A 17,766-nucleotide genomic window follows, 5' to 3' on the forward strand; every position below is an offset into this window, starting at 1 on the left:
GATGATTTCACATTCTGTGTTCAGTAGTTATTTTCCTTCATGTTGCTGCAGTATGTATTTTGTTACTTTGACTTAGCTTCTCTTAGACTCAGTTTATAAATCTCCCCACGCTTCTCTATATTCTCATACTTATTGTTGTAGAACAAAAACATTCTATTAAGTTCAATACACCACAGCTTGTTGAGCCAACCTTCAATTGATGGGCATTGACTTTATATCCACTTTTTTGCTGCTACAGATGTTCTGTTATAACTTTTTATCTTTAATATTTGACAATATATTCTTGGCAGTGGAATCTCTGAATAGACATTTTAGTCACCTTATTCTCATGATTCCAAATGACTGTCCAGAATGGTAAGATCAATGTTCAATTCAGCACTGGTATGTTAATGTGTCTGTTTTTGTGTAACTCCTGCAACAGTGATCATTTTATTTCTAGTGGGCACACCTTCATTTTAAAAAATGATTATATATGATACCTTAAACTTCTTTCATTCGTTCTTACACATTTACCATGGTAGTGATAAAACTACTCACTTATCTATGTCTCCTTCTAAATTTTTTTAATTTATTTTTTAAAAATATCTCATGGTTCTAGGAATTTGTCTTTGAAAAGATGAAATAGAGGATAATAGTATAAGACAGTGACAGGCACATTTGGGTGTGGAGAAGAGGAAGTTTACAAGGTATGGTTTTTATTTTTCTAAATAAAGTACAAAATGAGGTTTGCAACTGAAAGAAAAGGTGGGGTTGAAGGCGTGGTATCCATTTTTATAAATACAGAAATAGGCCCTAAGAATGATCTACCCAAACACGTACAGATTATCAATGGCAAAGCCAGGACTAGAATCCCTCTTCTCTAGCTAGAAGTCCAGTGTTCTTTTTATTATGCCACATTGCCATGACAGGCATAGGAGGAGGCAGTAGTGATAGTCTTTATGTTTTTCCTTCACCTAGTGATTAGGGGGGTATGAAGATAAATTTGTTACATTCCTTTGAAGTCAAAAGGGATAGAATATGGTGAAATTTGACTCTTTAAAAATCAAGCTTGTTAGGGATTTTTTTTTTTTTTTTTTTTACCATATGAGGATTGCTTAAGAAGAGCTATAGATACTTAGGCCAGAGAAGAAGAGACTAAGAATAAATATCAGTCTTCAAATATTTAAAGCGTTTATAATGTAGAAATAGATTAAACTTATTCTTACCCCTAGAGGGCAGAGCTAGAATGAAGGTTTAAAAGTTCAAGGGAAGCATACTTAAACTTAATTTAAATAAATATTCCCTAACAATTAATTAGAGCTGTTCACAAATAAAGTAGATTGACTAGAGGACTAATCAGTTCCCAGTCATTGGAGATCTTTAAGGATTCTCAGATAAAGGTAGGTGACTACTTGTCAGGAATGTCACAGAGGGATTTCATGTCTCGAAAAGATGTTGATCTAGATGACCTGCTTTGATTCTTAAAGTTCATTGATTTTTGGCTTATAAAGACATTCACAGCTAGGGTTAATCTGTTTAGACATTTTTTCTCAGTCTAAGTATAAATCTTTTTGGAGCTAACAAAATATAGACAGCTTCTTGGTCTGTAAGAGTAAATAATAGACTTGAATTACTGAGGTCATTCAAAAAACATGAGTTAGAAGTTACAAATGAAAAGGGCCGAAGTAATAAAGTATTTCATCACAAATCAGTCATAGTAAATTCAGTGCTCAGCCCTATTCTAGATGCTGTGGGTGGTACAAAAGAAATAAAAGACATGGTCCTATTTGACTACAAGTTACGTGAAGTAAATATAACTAATACATACTAGTATAAAATTACAAAAATAGAATCATCATACTTTGAAGATAGTTGAAGAATGAATGTTTAGCTGGAAGATAAAACTCCCAGTCAATCAGAAACTTTTTTTTCAGCTGAAAGAATTATGCTTCTATTTTGCCTGGCAGATGGGTCCCAAGATTTAGATTACAGCTATGATTGGATGTAAAGCCCATCAGAGTTCTTATACTTGGAGAGAACAATAATTATGACAGCTTGGCAAGGGTATCAGTGCTACATTTTCAAGTTCCTGGAGCACTTCCATTCCTCCCCAAAAGGCAGAATTAATGTATGTTAAGTTTTTTTGCTAGAGTTAGAATTCAAAAAATTTATGTCTTAGTAACTTCATTTCTAGTAAGAATTCTGCTCTGTTGGTCAGCTGTAAATTGAACTATAGTATCCTATCCCTATAGATTTTGAAAGGAATAAGCCCTTTTGTCAATATAAAATAAGTTCCAGAATATAATGATTAGCAATTTTTCTTTAACATTTTTGTTTAATTTTTAATTTGTGGAATAAAACACATATTTCCATAACAAAGCACAGTGATAAAAAGATGTACATGAAACTTTTATTTATAACTTCATAATTTACTATTCCTTTTTATATATGTGTATACACACATACACACACATATATATATATAATCAAATTATTATGAAAATTTCCTTTTTTCTTTCTCCCCATAGCCTGCTAGAAATGGCCCTTGACATTAGACAGAAATATGTAAATATATGTAAAATCATTCTTTACATACTTCTATTTATTAGTTCTTTCTCTGGTATCTTCTTTCATGTGTTCATAATATCTTCCTTCATATGTCCTTTGTAGTTAAGATGAATACATAGTATTCATGTAATAGTAGTAATGACTTATTTGTTCAGAGTTCTTAAAACAGTATTGCCATATATGATGATCTTTTGTTTCTACTCATTTTGATTTTCATTATTAGTCAATAGGATTTCTTGAATTTAGAAGATCTGGATTTGGGTCCTAGTTCTGGTATGTAATAGCCATATGATCACATAATCTCTGATGGTCTGTTTTTTCTTCAGTTAAATTAAGATAAACTTGTTCAACAAACTGTAAAGGTTGGTTAAAGATTGTTTAGGCCTCCCCATATAGTAGTGGAATAGGTAACAGCGATACTTGGAGGTGGGAGGCAGTGTAATCTATTCACTTTCTGTTTCATATTCCCAAAATTCCCCAAGTTTTGAACTGGTCTGTTTTTAACTACTGTCAGTAGCAAAATAATCCTCTCTATCTTGACTAAGATATGAGGGGGAAAAAAAATCTAAAGTACTTCTTTCCCTGAAGTATCTTGAAACTTAAAGAGGATAATTTTTTCAAAGAAACTAAATAAATTAAGAGTTACAAAGGATTCACATGGAACAGATGGCATTTCAAAGAAGCATGAACTTTTAAAAAATTTTTTTTGACTTCTGATTTTATACCAGTCATTTCAGACAGTCAGTCTATTTAGTGCCTATTGTGTGCCAAGCATTGTGCTAAGTACCAGGTAGTCTTTGCTCTCAAGAACTTATGGGAACTTAATTAACTTTGCTCTCAAGAACTTAATGGGAAGATGTGATGACCACGTTTAGCACCCAGAGTATTTTAAAATTAGCCGGAGTCAGGATAAGGGAAAATCCTTGATCCTTATTCTTTGCAGAGGTGAAAGGGAATGGTGATAAGAAGTGAGAGCAGTCACAGGAATCTGGCCAGCAGTGCCTCTGCCTCTCTCACTCCACCCACCAAATCCTCTACGCAATCTCCTATACAACAAATCAAACTTGCACAGAGTAGTGGGCAGGGCCATTCTTTCTCCAAGTATATTTTAATAGAATATTGTCCAGTTGCTAATAAGCCTCAAGTGCTTGGGACCTCAATGCGTCTGCTCAGCTTCAGCCCATTACAGGAAGACTGCATGCAAACCAATAAATACAAAGCAAGTTATGTACAGTATACATATGAAATAAGTAACAGATATGACACTGGAATTAAGAAAGCTTCTTGTAGAATTTGGAATTTTAGTTAGGATTTAAAGGAAGCCAGGGGTGCCATTAGGCAGAACTGAGGAGGGAAGGTATTCAAGGAAAGGGGAAAAGACAGAAAAAATACCAAGAGCCAAGAAATGGCATGTCTTGTTCCTGGAACACAAGGAAACCAGTACTCCTAGATTGAAGAATATGTGTCAGGGAGGGAAAAAGGTGCCAGAAGACTGGAAATGTAAGAAAAGGATAAGTTATGAAGGACTTTTGAATGCCAAACATCCCTTCAATGTACATTCACATTATAATTACCTTTTTCACTTTTTCTGAAGGGCTGGATTCTTGAAAAGTATTATTGACCTATATCTTTCCATTTGGTTTGTCTGAATTGTTTCATTACACAGCTGTTAAAAACAGGTAACCCTTTTGGTAATAGTAAAGCATCATTTCTTACTGCTCTAAACTAGCATCATAGCTCAGTTTTGAACAGTGTTACCTTGCTGGTAGACGCCATGTCTATTTGAAATTCTTCTGCATTGAATCAATTGTCTCAGCTAGAAGATACCTCTTTTTCTTCATGCTTCTTCATTTTGGACCATCTTTGAAGTTTATAGTTCTTCTTGTAATTTCTCCTCATTTATATAGCAGAGATGACTAACATGTCTTAGAAACTCAGGTTTCCAGGCTTGCTCATTTGCAAGGGTACCTTCCCAAAATTCCTTGATTGTTGCAAACACACACACACATTTACACATTGGAACTATGAGACACAAAGTTGCCAATGTCTTATGTCAAAATTTTCCAATAAATGCTTTTGCATTTATGTCTTGGTATATCTTCCTTCTTATCCTTGATCACTATTTCCAGTGTAGGAGAGACCTTTGGCCCATTTTGTGCTTTTCTAGATCGTGGGCATAATAATAATGATAGAATCTTAGCGTTTTCATAGAAGATAAAAACCCTGAAAATGTAAAGCAAACAAAGTTAAAATAACTAAAATAAGAAGAAAATTGATTGGAAGAAAATGTCTTTGTATCAAATGCTTAATAAAGTTCTAATTTCCAACATGTAGGGAACTAACACAAATATATAACAACAAAAATCATTCCCCAAGGAATAAATGTATAAAGAATTTTTAAAAATCATTCTCAAAATAACTACAAACTATTAACAAACAACTGAAAGATTGATCCAGGTCACTAATAATTAAGGAAATGCAAAACAAAATGACTCTAAGTTCTTTCCTTATACCAGCAAATGGACTAAGATGACAAAAAATGGAAGTAGCCAGTATTAAGATTGACTAAGTAAAGAAGAGAATACTCATGCCTTGTTAGTGGATTTGTGAATTGGTCTAACCATTCTGGAAAGTAATTTAAGTCTGCCAAGAAAGTGACAAATACTTATACCCTTTGACCCTAAGATCCTCTTGAGAGTATCTGTCTTTCAGAAGGTCAAATATAGAAAGAAGCATACCCTCCAAAATGTTGGTAACATGTTTTTGATAGTAGCAAAGAATTGGAAACAGAGTAGATACTCATTGATTAGGGAATGGCTTATCAAGTTGTGGTACATGAAAGTGATAGAAGATCACTATATTTTAAGAAACTCTGAATATGAAGAATATATATAGAGAGAGATGAAGACATAGATATAGCAATTGTTGCAAAATAAAGTAAGCAAATCCGAAAAAGCAATATATACAATGATTACAATAATGTAAATAGAAAAAAACACAAGAACACAAAACAAAATTGAATACTATAATAATAATGATAATACCAAATATTCATATAGCACCTATTATGTGACAGTGTTATACTGTGCTAAGAATTTTTTAAATTATTCTCATTTGCTTCTCACAACCACCCTAAATTTTAGGTGCTATTATTATCTCATTTTATAGATGAGGAAACCAAAGCAAATAGAAGTTAACTTAGGGTCATACAGCTAGAAAATGTCAAATTTGAACTCAAATCCTCCTGATTCCAAGCCCTGGTCACTGGCCACTTGCCATCTAGCTGCCCCCTGTAATTACAATGACTTACTTTGATCCCAAAGAAATAGAATACACCCATCTCCTTACTTTGCAAAAGGGCAAGAGACTATGGATATGAAATACTGCTATATAGATTAGGTTTTTTTATATGCTTTTTTCCTTTTTTATTCTTTATTACTTGGATGGGGGTAAGTGAGAAGTGAAGATGATATAAGATAAATCAATAAAAACTAATTTTATATAAGAATTTTAGCATTGGAAGCAAACCTATGGTTCACCTCTTTCCATCATTATGATAAGATTCAGAACTTTAAAATTCCTTTTTCCAACTACAATCCTTTTATCTTTCCAGCTCTTCTACTCTTTTCGTCACAATAATAATTTCTTCATTCCATTTTGGCTTCACTTGACTTCCTTACCTAGCCTTAACTCCATGGCAATTCCAACAACCATTGCCAGCTACTACTTGATACTTCTGTCTTTGTGCCCTTGTTCAAGTCACTTAACTTTGTCTAAATCTTGCTTTTTTCAAGTGCAAAATGAATATATTGAACTATATTTCTTCTAATGATCCAACCCATTCTTAAGAAAATCATGAAATCAAAGTGCCACTATATACTAAAATTCTGATACATAATTTCATCTGAGCCTTCACTGATACTTCGTATCTTATTGACTTTCTGTCTCATTCCCTACAGAGATTAAACAAAAAAGAAGCAGCTGGTCCTGAAAGTGGGGACTGTTAGAAATTAAATAACTTATAAATGTTCAGTGTTTTAATCAGCCAAAACTGATTAAACCCCTCCAAATTGAAAATGCTTCAAGACCTCTGGTCTATAGTTATGTTTTTTCTTAGCTCATGTTTAGTATGGTCTAAAATGACCCATTTGAATTATTCTCAACCCTTAAACCACCTTGTTTTTTATCTAATTTTCTAATCTCATTCTGATTATTTATTCTCCTTGTTTTGCTTATTTTCTGTTCTCATCTTTAGCTTGAGATCATTTCTTCCCTTTAATGAATAATATAGGCAGATGTTTACTGTTGGGGAAATATATCAGAGAGAGATGGTGAATACTTGCCATCAATTTGAACAGAATTCTATCCCCTGAAAGAAAATTGAGAATCTAATTCAGAAGCATTCATATGAACATTAAAGCCACAGGCATCCTTGTGGTAAAGAATTTGGGCTCGGGATCTTTTAGTTATAATGTCACTTCCTTCCATTATTTCACAAACTTATGAATGTTTTTACAGTATATGTTATATATTGTGTTTTGAGTCAGTACTCCTAGTGAGTAATCAGCTCCCTTAAGTATTGCTACAAATGTTCTACTTCAGTCCTTTGAGGGTATCATTCTAATGCTATAATTTACTCACATCCTAAAAGAATTAATTCATTTCCCAGGAATCTTATCCCTAGAGAATAGTTTATGAAACAGAATTACACGATGTTATACTGTATAGAAAAAGATAGTTTCTACTTCTATAGGAGTATGCAAGCTTCTAGGTTCCCAAGATTGAAATTATTTACAAGTTAAATGAAAAGTTACTGGCAATCTTTTTAGTTATTCTTTTAATTACTACAAAAAGTTTGTGTATTTATCTCACTTTCTGCAACACAAATATATCTAAAATGAATTTTTGAGAATCAAATTTTATTTTATATTTTCTAAGAGAATGTATCATTTAAAGGGGTCATTCTGATTCTTTTTGTAAAGCAAATAATTTTACTCTTTTTCATAATATAGACTTTTATGTGCTATTGTGTACCTCATATGAGGTCTCCTGTTCAATGCCATTTTGCAGTAATATTTTACGACATATGTTAGTTGGAGCAGCATTTATTTCATGTAGGCTAGGCTGATTTCTCTTTAAAGGATTAGGGAAACTGTCCTTTAGAATTGAGCCATTGATATTTATTCTCAATTGACTAGGTTACAAAAGGCCCAGCCTATGAGAAGTTGCTACTTCTTTGACTGGATTGAACTCTAATGCTTTGAAAGTCAATACATCTTTCTAATCAGATGCTGCTGCCAGAAAAGCACCTGAAATGTGGAAGTAGAGAGGAAGTTGGGTCATCCTGAATTAGTGTTTAATCATCTTTTTATTGTTGAGTAGACTTTCTTTTCTTGGATGTGATATACTCTAAGTATATTTCATTGCCATCTAACCTTGAGCATGAACCATTGGACTGACCTGAATTTGGGTTGGCCTAGAGCAGTGCATTCTAAGGAAACCCCACTGTAAAATGGTGAAATCTAGTTGCAATATTATTTGAATAATTGCTCATTGAAACATTATTCTTGTAGAGCTAATTGTCCTGAAAATAAAGTTTTTTGTTTTTTTTTTTTTTACTGAAAGTCTATGATTCTTCCACTTTATAAATTTATATTGGATAGTCCTAAAGCAAGAGATGTCTGTATTGATCAGGATTCTCATATCCTTAAATGGATCTTTGATGTCACCAATTCTTATGCTTCTTCCAACAGTGCAGGTAAGTGCCAAACAGCGGGTCTAATAGCTTTAGAAGTCCAGCTGGATTTCTCCAGAGAAACTAGTAGTAGATGAGTAGCCACTTTTATTCACAATATAACCAACCCATCATCTTTACCTGTCATATTTCTCTCATGAAATATTTTTGTTCCTTATCTAAGTGTCTCATGGATAGCATATTAAGAAGCTGTTTATTCCTTCTTTGAGTAAATTCTTCATTTGAGTTCTTTGGAGTCTTTCTTGTTCTATGCCTTATGATTGTATAACAATAGTAGAACTTTGGCATTAACCAAGATGGACCATTTTTGTAGTTTGTCAAAGATAATCTAGCCAGCTCTCCTCTTCCCATTTAATTCTGGGCTCAGCTTGCTGTCCATCATGCTGATTGACATGTCCTTTGCTTTGCAATCTCTTCTGTACTTTGTATGCAACTGTATTTCATACTCTAGACACTAGACTTTTATTATCCATTTGTTCTGTGTTGAGTAGTTGATCAGAGCAAATCTTTTGAATAGTAACAGATCCCTTAGTTCTGAGATGTTCTGGGCCTTGTTATGACTAGCAACATGTCATTAACTAACAAGAACATCTAAAGGATTTCACCATCCACAGAGTCCCTCCTCAACTGAAAACGTGCTTTGGACTATCCTAACATGATGGTATACACTTCTGGGAGAGCTTCTTCAACTGATGCTTGTGATAAGAAGGTCAATGAACAAAACTCTTCTCTTGTTATTTCTTTCAAGGAATCTTTAATGATTTTTATGGATTGCAGACATCTTTTTTTTTAACGAAGAGAGTTTTTAATAATGTTTTGCCTTATTATAAAAAACACTTTTTCATAATTTACAAAGTCTTGCATTCTTTAGATCTTTTGGTCAGTTGCATTATAATGAAGATATAGTCCATTATACACTACCAGTATGTGAAAAACTCCCTATTTCCAAATAATGCCTTCAATGAGCATTGCCTTAATAAATGTGGAGATGTTTCTCAAAGATTTTATGAGTGGGAAAGTGGGCATATAGATTGATGATTATTGAAATTCTTTTTATTGACTTTGGGGGGAAGTGTTATAAATAGGCCTAACATTTTTTCCTTACTTTGTTTGTCTTCTCTTCCCTTGATGAACTTATGACCAAATCCTTTAATTCTAACATAGTACTATCACTTTTAGCACTTTATGTACTACTTTATGTATATTTTATCTAGACTTGCTGCTTCCCTCATTTTGTTCTCTTTACACATCTGGAACTGTAATAGTAAATTCCAAATATGATGTTTCTGTAATTTGTTATAAAAACTTTTGCTGATCTTTTCCATTTTTTTTTCTTTTGTTTTTATTGCCAAATTTCTATTTTCATTCTGACATGAATTGTTTAATTAAATCACTTGCCAAGTTTTCCTTAGACTGGTATTACCTTCCATTGTCTCTCTCTGCTTTATGAACTAGAATTATCCTCCATTATTTCTCTCTGACTTATAAGACAGTATTGTTCCTTCTCATCCTTCTTTATAAGATTTTTTTCCCTCAAACTATTTTATTTTTCCAGTGACTCTTCATAAGATTTTATGAACAAGTTTATATTCCAAACTGGTGTTGCCTTTGGCTACCATCTCTTTCTGTTTAGGAAATAAGTCAGAGGCTTACTGACTGAAGTACTTTTTGTACTTATTTTCCCCTTTTGTTTTGGAAATTAATTCATATCAATTGAATTTCTGTATAAAACTATAATTGGTGTCATTGTCATTTCTTGCTATAATAAATGTTTTATCTTATCGTTATTTAGCTCTAGATTGAGTTGTTTGATTATGTACTATAGAAGTATACAATCAGACCACCAACTTCTTAGAGCAAAAATCAGAAACTGTTAAAAAGTTAGAAGACTAAAAGATAGATAGAAAGAAAAGGGACCTAGATTATCATGATCCTTTCCTTATTATTATAATCCTGTTGTCTTCTCATTATTCATATTCTCATTGCATTATTCTATAGTACCATAAATCTTTTTTAAAGTGTATACTTTTTAAAAAATAATAATTCTGGTCTTTGCTCTAACAAGTTACTTTGACTGTACACAGCTTATTCAGCGATGACACCCTCATCAACAAGTCTTTTCCTGTCTGTTAAAAATAAATCAATTTCATTTTAAAATCTTATTCAGGACTTGCCCTGTCCAGCACCTGTTAACTTTTTTCTCAAAGGAGTATTCATGATATAAACATAAGAATTCTCTATGTAGTCAACAAATCTTTGCCCTACCACATTCCTTCTTCCTTAACTATGCTTTCTGAGATCACCTCACCATCCTTGCCTGTTAGCATCTTTGCAGTAAAGTCTCCTACTATCAAAGTGTGCCATAGAGGATGTGGCTCTTTTCAACTTTGAAATGATTCAGGCCAGTTCCAATAGACCTGTGGATGGAGAGAGCCATCTGCACCCACAGAGAGGACTGTGGGAACTGAGGATGGATCACAACATAGCATTTTCACTCTTTTTGTTGTGGTTTGCTTGAATTTTACTTTTTCTCATTTTTAAAAAATTTTTGATCTAATTTTTATTGTGTAACAAGATAATTGTATAAATATGTATTCTTATATTGGATTTAACATATATTTTTTTACCAAGTTTAACATATATTGGATTATATGCCATCTAGGAGAGGGAGGTGGGGGAAAGGATAATAAAAAGAATTTGGTGGGGAAAAAAAGTATGTCATAGAATTTTCCTAACTCTTCATTCTCCAGAGTTGGTGTGTAAACTAATTATTTTTATGGCAGTCATTTTGCTCATATTTATCATTACCAGTATAATACAAAAGAACTAAATATTCCATGAAGTAATACTTCATATTGCCTTTTGACATATGATGAAATTAAATCTGCCAAGTACTTTCTTTGCCTTTCCAGAGAAAATTTGTGGACATTTCTTCCATTTAACTGAAATTTATTTTATTCTGGTTTTATTTATTCTAGTAGTAGTAATAGTAGTAATAGTAATAGTAGTGTAGTAATAATAGTAATAATAGTAGTAGTAGTAGTAATAGTAATGTAGTAATAGTAGTAGTAGTAATAGTAGTGTAGTAATAGTAGTAGTAGTAGTAGTAGTAGTAGTAGCAATAGTAGCAGTAGTAGTAGTAATAGTAGTAGTAGTAGTAGCAGTAACAGCAGCAGCAGCAGCTGCAACAGCAGTAATATCAATAATAATAATAGCTGGTATTTATATAGCACTTTAAAGTTTGTGAAGCAATTTACAAATATTATATAATTTCATCTGTACAACAATCCTGAGAAGTAGGTACTATTATTATCATCCCCATTTTACAGATGAAGAAGCAGAAACAGAGATTAAAGCAACTTGCTTAAGTTATACAGCTATTAAGACAAAATATATGAGATTTCAATTGAAAATCATTGTAAAGGTCCCTATTACAGTCTATCTACTGCATCAACTAGCTACTTAATTGGTGAAATGACAGATCCTTTCGAGTACATTGGATAATCACCCATCTTGGACCTAAAGGATAAGGTCCCTCTTCCCTGTTGGCAAGGATTAAATTAGAATTAAACAGTTATTTTACTTTAAACTGAACCTTTTTTTGGCCCTTTTTACTATTATTTCTTTTGGAAAAAATTTTGAGCACAAAAGAACATTCTGTGTAGTGAGATTCATCATGTTTCCAATTTATGTTTTGCAAACAGATTTTCTCATCTTACTGGTTTGCATCAGAATCTCTTCTGCGTCATTCACTATTTCCTGTTGAGTGGAATGCCTCATTTCTCTAAATGTAAATAGCCTTGTCAAAGATGATAAAACAGGAAGAGTTCAGAAAGTTCAATAGGCTCCCCTCCTTGCTGCCCCAATACAGCCAAAAACGCATTCGATAGATTATGGTTTAAGATTTATTATGCAACCTCAAATAAACTCAAGCCTTTCTCAGAGCTTCATGAAAAGGGTATGGTGCTAACTTTAAATAACAGTTTGGAGAAAGCAACTGATTTTGCCATAATTTCAAAATGCTATTCCTAGCTTCTGAATTATTTTTTAAAGGAAAATCTTCCACTCCCTCCCAAATGTGCTTTTCCTTTCATTTTCTTTCCCAAAGAGTGTTTAGGAATAAGATTTAGTGCCACAATCCCCAAATTGGTCCTATTTTCAAAGGGACAGAGATATTTCCCTTTTATTCCAATTATATGTAAAACTAATTTTAGACATTTAAAAAAATTCTGAGTTCCAAATTCTCTCCCTCCCTCTCTAGTCTCTTTCCTGAGATGGCAAGCAATCTGATATAGGTAATATATTAGCATTTTAAAAAAACTTTGAATTCCAAATTCCTTCCCTCTCACTGCCCCCTCTCCCTCCTACTGAGAAGGAAAGCATATGATATAGGTTATATATGCGAAAACACATTTCCATATTAGTAAATTTGTGAAAGAAACCACAGACCAACACACACACACACTCACACACACAACAAAAAAGTAAGAAGAAGTTTGCAAGTTTGCTTCAGTCTATATTCATCTCACATCAGTTCTTCCTCTGGAAGTAGATAGCATTTTATATCATAAATCCTTTGGAATTGTCTTGTTTCATTGCATTGCTGAGAATAACTAAGCCATGCATGATTGATAATTATTAATATTGCTATTACTGTGTACAGCATCCTCCTGGTTCTACTCACTTCACTTTACACCAATTAGTACACCAGGTTTTGACAGAAATATTTTCAATACAACATACAGAACAGGGGAAAACCTATTACAGAGAATCTGCCTTACCAAATCTGTCTGAATTCTACTTGTGAGCAGATTTACTAAAATCAGGATCTTAAAATAGGTGGGAAATGAATTCCATTAGAACTGGTAGCATTCTTGGAAATGAAGTCCCAGTTAACGAATTTTGTTTCAATTGCTTTAGTTTTGTAATCCCAATGCTTCCAAGCTCGACCAAGTAAGGAATCTAGTTGGGGAAGTAAGGAATCTAGTTCAAGGAGTCCCTAACACAAAAGTATTAAACTTACTGGCATTTGGGTCATTTTGAAATATCTAAAGTCTTCTGACCCCAAATTGGGAGTCAGAGCTAGGCAGTTTTCACAATCTTCCACTAGATAGGCATGATTTTCAGAAATCATTCCCTTTGGATGGATGTGAAGTAGGATGTGTTTTTAGGCAAGAATGAATAGCATGGTCTTTGCCTAGGTAATGAACTGGTTTCTGTCATATCACTTCATCTATCCGGATACTGTTGCCTCTCCTTCTCCTTGTAGTTTTAGGGAAAAAAAACTTTAGAAAAAACACACAGAAATTTAACTTGCTATAAAAATAGCTGACTGGCATAGTACATAGAGTGCTGAATCAGACTCAGCAGGACCTGAGTTCAAATCCAGCCTCAAATACTCATTAGCCATGTAAACTGCAGGCAAGTCACCTTACCTGTCAGCTCCATTTTCCTCAGCTTTAAAATGGGGGTAATAATAGCACTTACCTCCTAAGGTTGTGAGAATCAAATGAGATATTCGTAAAACACTTAACATAGTGCCTGGAATATGTTAGGCATTTAATAAATGCATATTCCCTTCCAACCTGCTTGCCCATTAGCCTGCTTGCAAAAGAGTACTACTTAAGAAAAACTTTGTAGATTTCATAACTTATAAAATAGCAATTATTAATTGGATTGTATTTTTCTATTCTAACAGATCTTGGAGATCTTTCTCTCTGAGCCCTTCAGCATGATTTGATATTCAAAAGCTTGTTGACCCCAGAAATGAAACCCACACAAATAATGAGTGAAATGCTTCCATTACCAATCAAAAATCCACTGACTTCCTTCTCCTGTCATTAATGCTAAAAATAGGGCAGAAGGGATTTGTGATATGTTTTTTACTCACTGGGCCTTTTATTTTCAAAACATGTGAATATTTTAATTTATTTGGGGTTTGGTTGTTTGGTGTCTGACACAGAATACAGGAGGGGAAGAAAAAGGGAAACAAAAGGTTCATCAATTTGGATTTGGAACTGTTATTAAAATGCAGCTTGTCTACTACTATGTGTAGCCTTCTGCTTATCTATTGGTATCTTTCTCCATCTCGTCTCTCTGTCTCTTTGTCTTTCTCTGTCTGTTGTTCTATTTCTCTCTCTCTCTTTCTCTTGTGTGTGTTTCAACTATACTGGTTTGCCACATTATTGGCATTGGTGGGAATGGCCAGCTTCCTCTCCACAGAAGTTGATTTTCTGGCTAGTAGTGGTGAGGGAGAGATTAGAAGCAAGAATAGTTACCTCATGGTTGCTATGACACCCAGTATTCTCATATTTACATGACTTTTGGTGCCAATTGATCATCAGTTGATAGTTAATATTGCTGATAGTTTAAAGGATATCAGAACTCCTCAGTTCTTTTCTGTGTTCCCCTTCTGACTCTCAGAAGTTTTGATCAGTTTTTTAGTATATAATTTTGAAACTCCCCTCTAAACTTGAGAATCACAAGTGAAGCTTTTTTGACTTCACAACTGTGTGTTGAGGTCAAGATCAATATTTAGAACAGGCGTATTTAACTTTTTTGTGTTCCATAGACACATGGCACTTTTGGTGATTCATAAAATCTATGGACTCCTCAGGTAACCATGGTGATCACCTGTATGTAAAGTGAAAAAAAAATAGAATATATGATCTCCATAATTTCTTCTAGTTCCAAAAATTCAATCTTAAGACCCTGGATTATCAGTTCATCCTTGGAAACTGAAGAACAAGTGTTATTTTTTTTCCCTCTGGATAATCATATTAGCTCAGCTTACCCATGAGCACAAGATATTCTTCCACTTATTTAGATCTTACTTTATTTGTATGAAAAGTGGTTTGTAATTGTGCTCATATAGTTCCTGGCTTTGTCTTGGCAGGTAGACTCTTCAGTGGATATTCTATTTGCTTATATGACGATAGTTATATAGGATCAACTTTTAACCTCAAATTCTAGTCTCATTAACAGGGAAACAAATAGCAATAGTTAAATAATTAAATGTTTACCGCATATAATAACATTTTCTTGTGTGAAAAAAGGGAAAGTGTATTACTTTCCTGGTAACATATTTATTATAACCACAAGGAAAACCAATGAAATGTTATTTGATAATATTTGAAATTGCAAATAAAATAATCATTTCTTTGGTTATTATTGATAAAATAGTAACTTTCTCCCCCCAAAAAGGAGAGGAGTGGGTTTTCAAGTCATAAAATCATTCAGATTATGTTAAGTAAGTTATTCTGGAGTTGTAGAATAGGCTTCTTGAGAAACAGGAAACTTGGTTTTCAGTGAAAAAATCTAGGGATGCAGGCAGTGTACAACACCTTTGAATTTCCCACCTTTATAAAGGAATGAATTGGAAATATTCTCTTACATCTTTTTTTTTTCAAGTCATGTTGTTTGTTTGTTTTTCACCATTCTCCTTTGAATGTGTGTGTGTTTGTGGGGGAATAATTTTTTTCTATTCTAGAATCAAGATTCTAGAATCAAGAGTAACAGAACTTAAAAACTTGCTTCTCAGGGTGATTTCAAGGAAAATCTTTCATAACGTGCCATGAAAATGTGAGCAGTTATAAAAATCACAAAACTCATGTTCACCAAACATATTCTAAATGTGAGTTTCTGAAATAATCCAATTTAATCATTCCATATTATTCAGAAATATCAAGTAACTTGCTCAAAGTCATATGGAAAATAAGAGAAATAGTATTAAAGTGTAGGTTTTCTGCCTGCAAATGTAGCAGTCTTTCCAATGCACCATGCTGCATTATGATCATTAAACCAATAAGGCAATTATGTTAATTATAATCATTATCAAGTAATCTTATGTCATCTTATGTGATGAGAGTAATACAAGAAAATCAGAGAATCACTCATTCCTCTATGGGCTACTGCAAGATTTCAACCACTCACCCTCCAGTTAAACATGTATGACTTATATATGATATAAGCAAAAAGGTCCTGGTTTATTCCTATAATTTCCCTTAAATATATCCTTTTTTCTTTTAAATACTTATTTTCAATGTAGTAAACTAGATGCAACAAGCAAAACAACTGACCCTAATCAAATTAAAATGTAATTGGAAAATGTTTGACAAAATAAACAAAAATACAGTATAACATGGATAATGTTAACATTATTTTTAAGTAAATATGTAGCCCACAGTGATCCATTTCTTTTTTCATTTTGACACCACTATTGTACACCATGCTTATTCATGTATCTGTACTATTTTCTTTTTTAATTGGTTATAATGCCCACTCCTTCCCTTTTCTCATCTCAGTCCTACTAAAATTTCCAAGTTTAGCTCAGATCTTTTCTTACTATTTCAACCAAGACTTTTTTTTTGAACTTCTTTAGTTCATACAATCAATACCGTTGGGCATTCAGTTTCTCTCTAAATGTTTCATACATATTAATTTGATCAAAGCAACAAAGACTGGAAAGTCCCTAAGATAAAGGGCCATGTAATATGCTACTTTTATTTCCTCCACAATGTCCAATATAAAAGGTGAGTTTGAGATCATCCAACCTAATCCTTAATCAAAATATGAAATTTCCCTATTGTAATATCTCTAATAAATTTTCATCCAGTCTTTATTTGAACAAGCAGCTTCAACAGAGGGTAAGATCAGGATAGACCTAAGATATTACTGAATTATTGTTTCAGTTGTATAATGCCAGCTGAAAGATTTCTTTTGCTACCATATAATGCTTTGTTAATATAAACTTATAATATTTAATCCTTTCCCATTCTTATGTTTGTTCTTAGGATCGCCTATTTTTTGTGATGGAATTTGTAAATGGAGGGGACTTGATGTTCCACATCCAGAAATCTCGTCGTTTTGATGAAGCACGAGCCCGCTTCTATGCTGCAGAAATAATTTCTGCCCTTATGTTTCTACATGAGAAGGGGATCATTTATAGGTGAGTTCTAGATTTTGGGATCCTATTCCCCCAATGCCTTACAATCCCCAAGAAGATCTGGTCTTCCATTTTGCATGGTCAGTAGTTCTATCAATTCTATCAATAGTTCTATCAATTCACTGACCATTATGTTTCCTTTGTGTAGTAGGAATAGATTAATATATTGCCTAGAAACTTCTCAAGAATAAGGGCTGGGTTTGTGTGTGTGTGTGTGTGTGTGTGTGTGTGTGTGTGTGTGTGTGTGTGTTTTGTTTTTATCATTGAATCCCAATAGTCTTAAGTGTTAGTTTAATAACTGTTCTTTGAATTAAGTTTAATCAGATACTTGGTAATAGATATTTACGTTTCTTAAATTGTGAAAATCTTCATATGTTCTGTTTAATTTTCTGAAAATGTTGTCTGTCCTCCAGATCTATATCCAAATTCACTCTCTCTCTCTCTTTTTCAATAATATCAATATTTAACATGTCTTGATTCTTCATAGGTAATTCTGCTTTAGGGATAAATATCAGTAAAT

The 17,766-nt window shown here is 33.1% G+C and overlaps 1 protein-coding gene across 1 annotated transcript in view; it reads left to right on the forward strand.

The window, feature by feature from the left end:
- PRKCH (protein kinase C eta) overlaps positions 1-17,766 on the forward strand; it is a 258,990-nt gene that overhangs the window by 162,120 nt on the left and 79,104 nt on the right. Inside the window, exon 10 of the mRNA XM_031952686.1 lies at positions 17,095-17,249. Coding sequence (XP_031808546.1) covers positions 17,095-17,249 — 155 coding nt within the window. The remainder of the gene's footprint in view (positions 1-17,094; positions 17,250-17,766) is intronic.

Source organism: Sarcophilus harrisii, chromosome 2, assembly GCF_902635505.1.
Source record: "Sarcophilus harrisii chromosome 2, mSarHar1.11, whole genome shotgun sequence".
Lineage (NCBI taxonomy): Eukaryota > Metazoa > Chordata > Mammalia > Dasyuromorphia > Dasyuridae > Sarcophilus > Sarcophilus harrisii.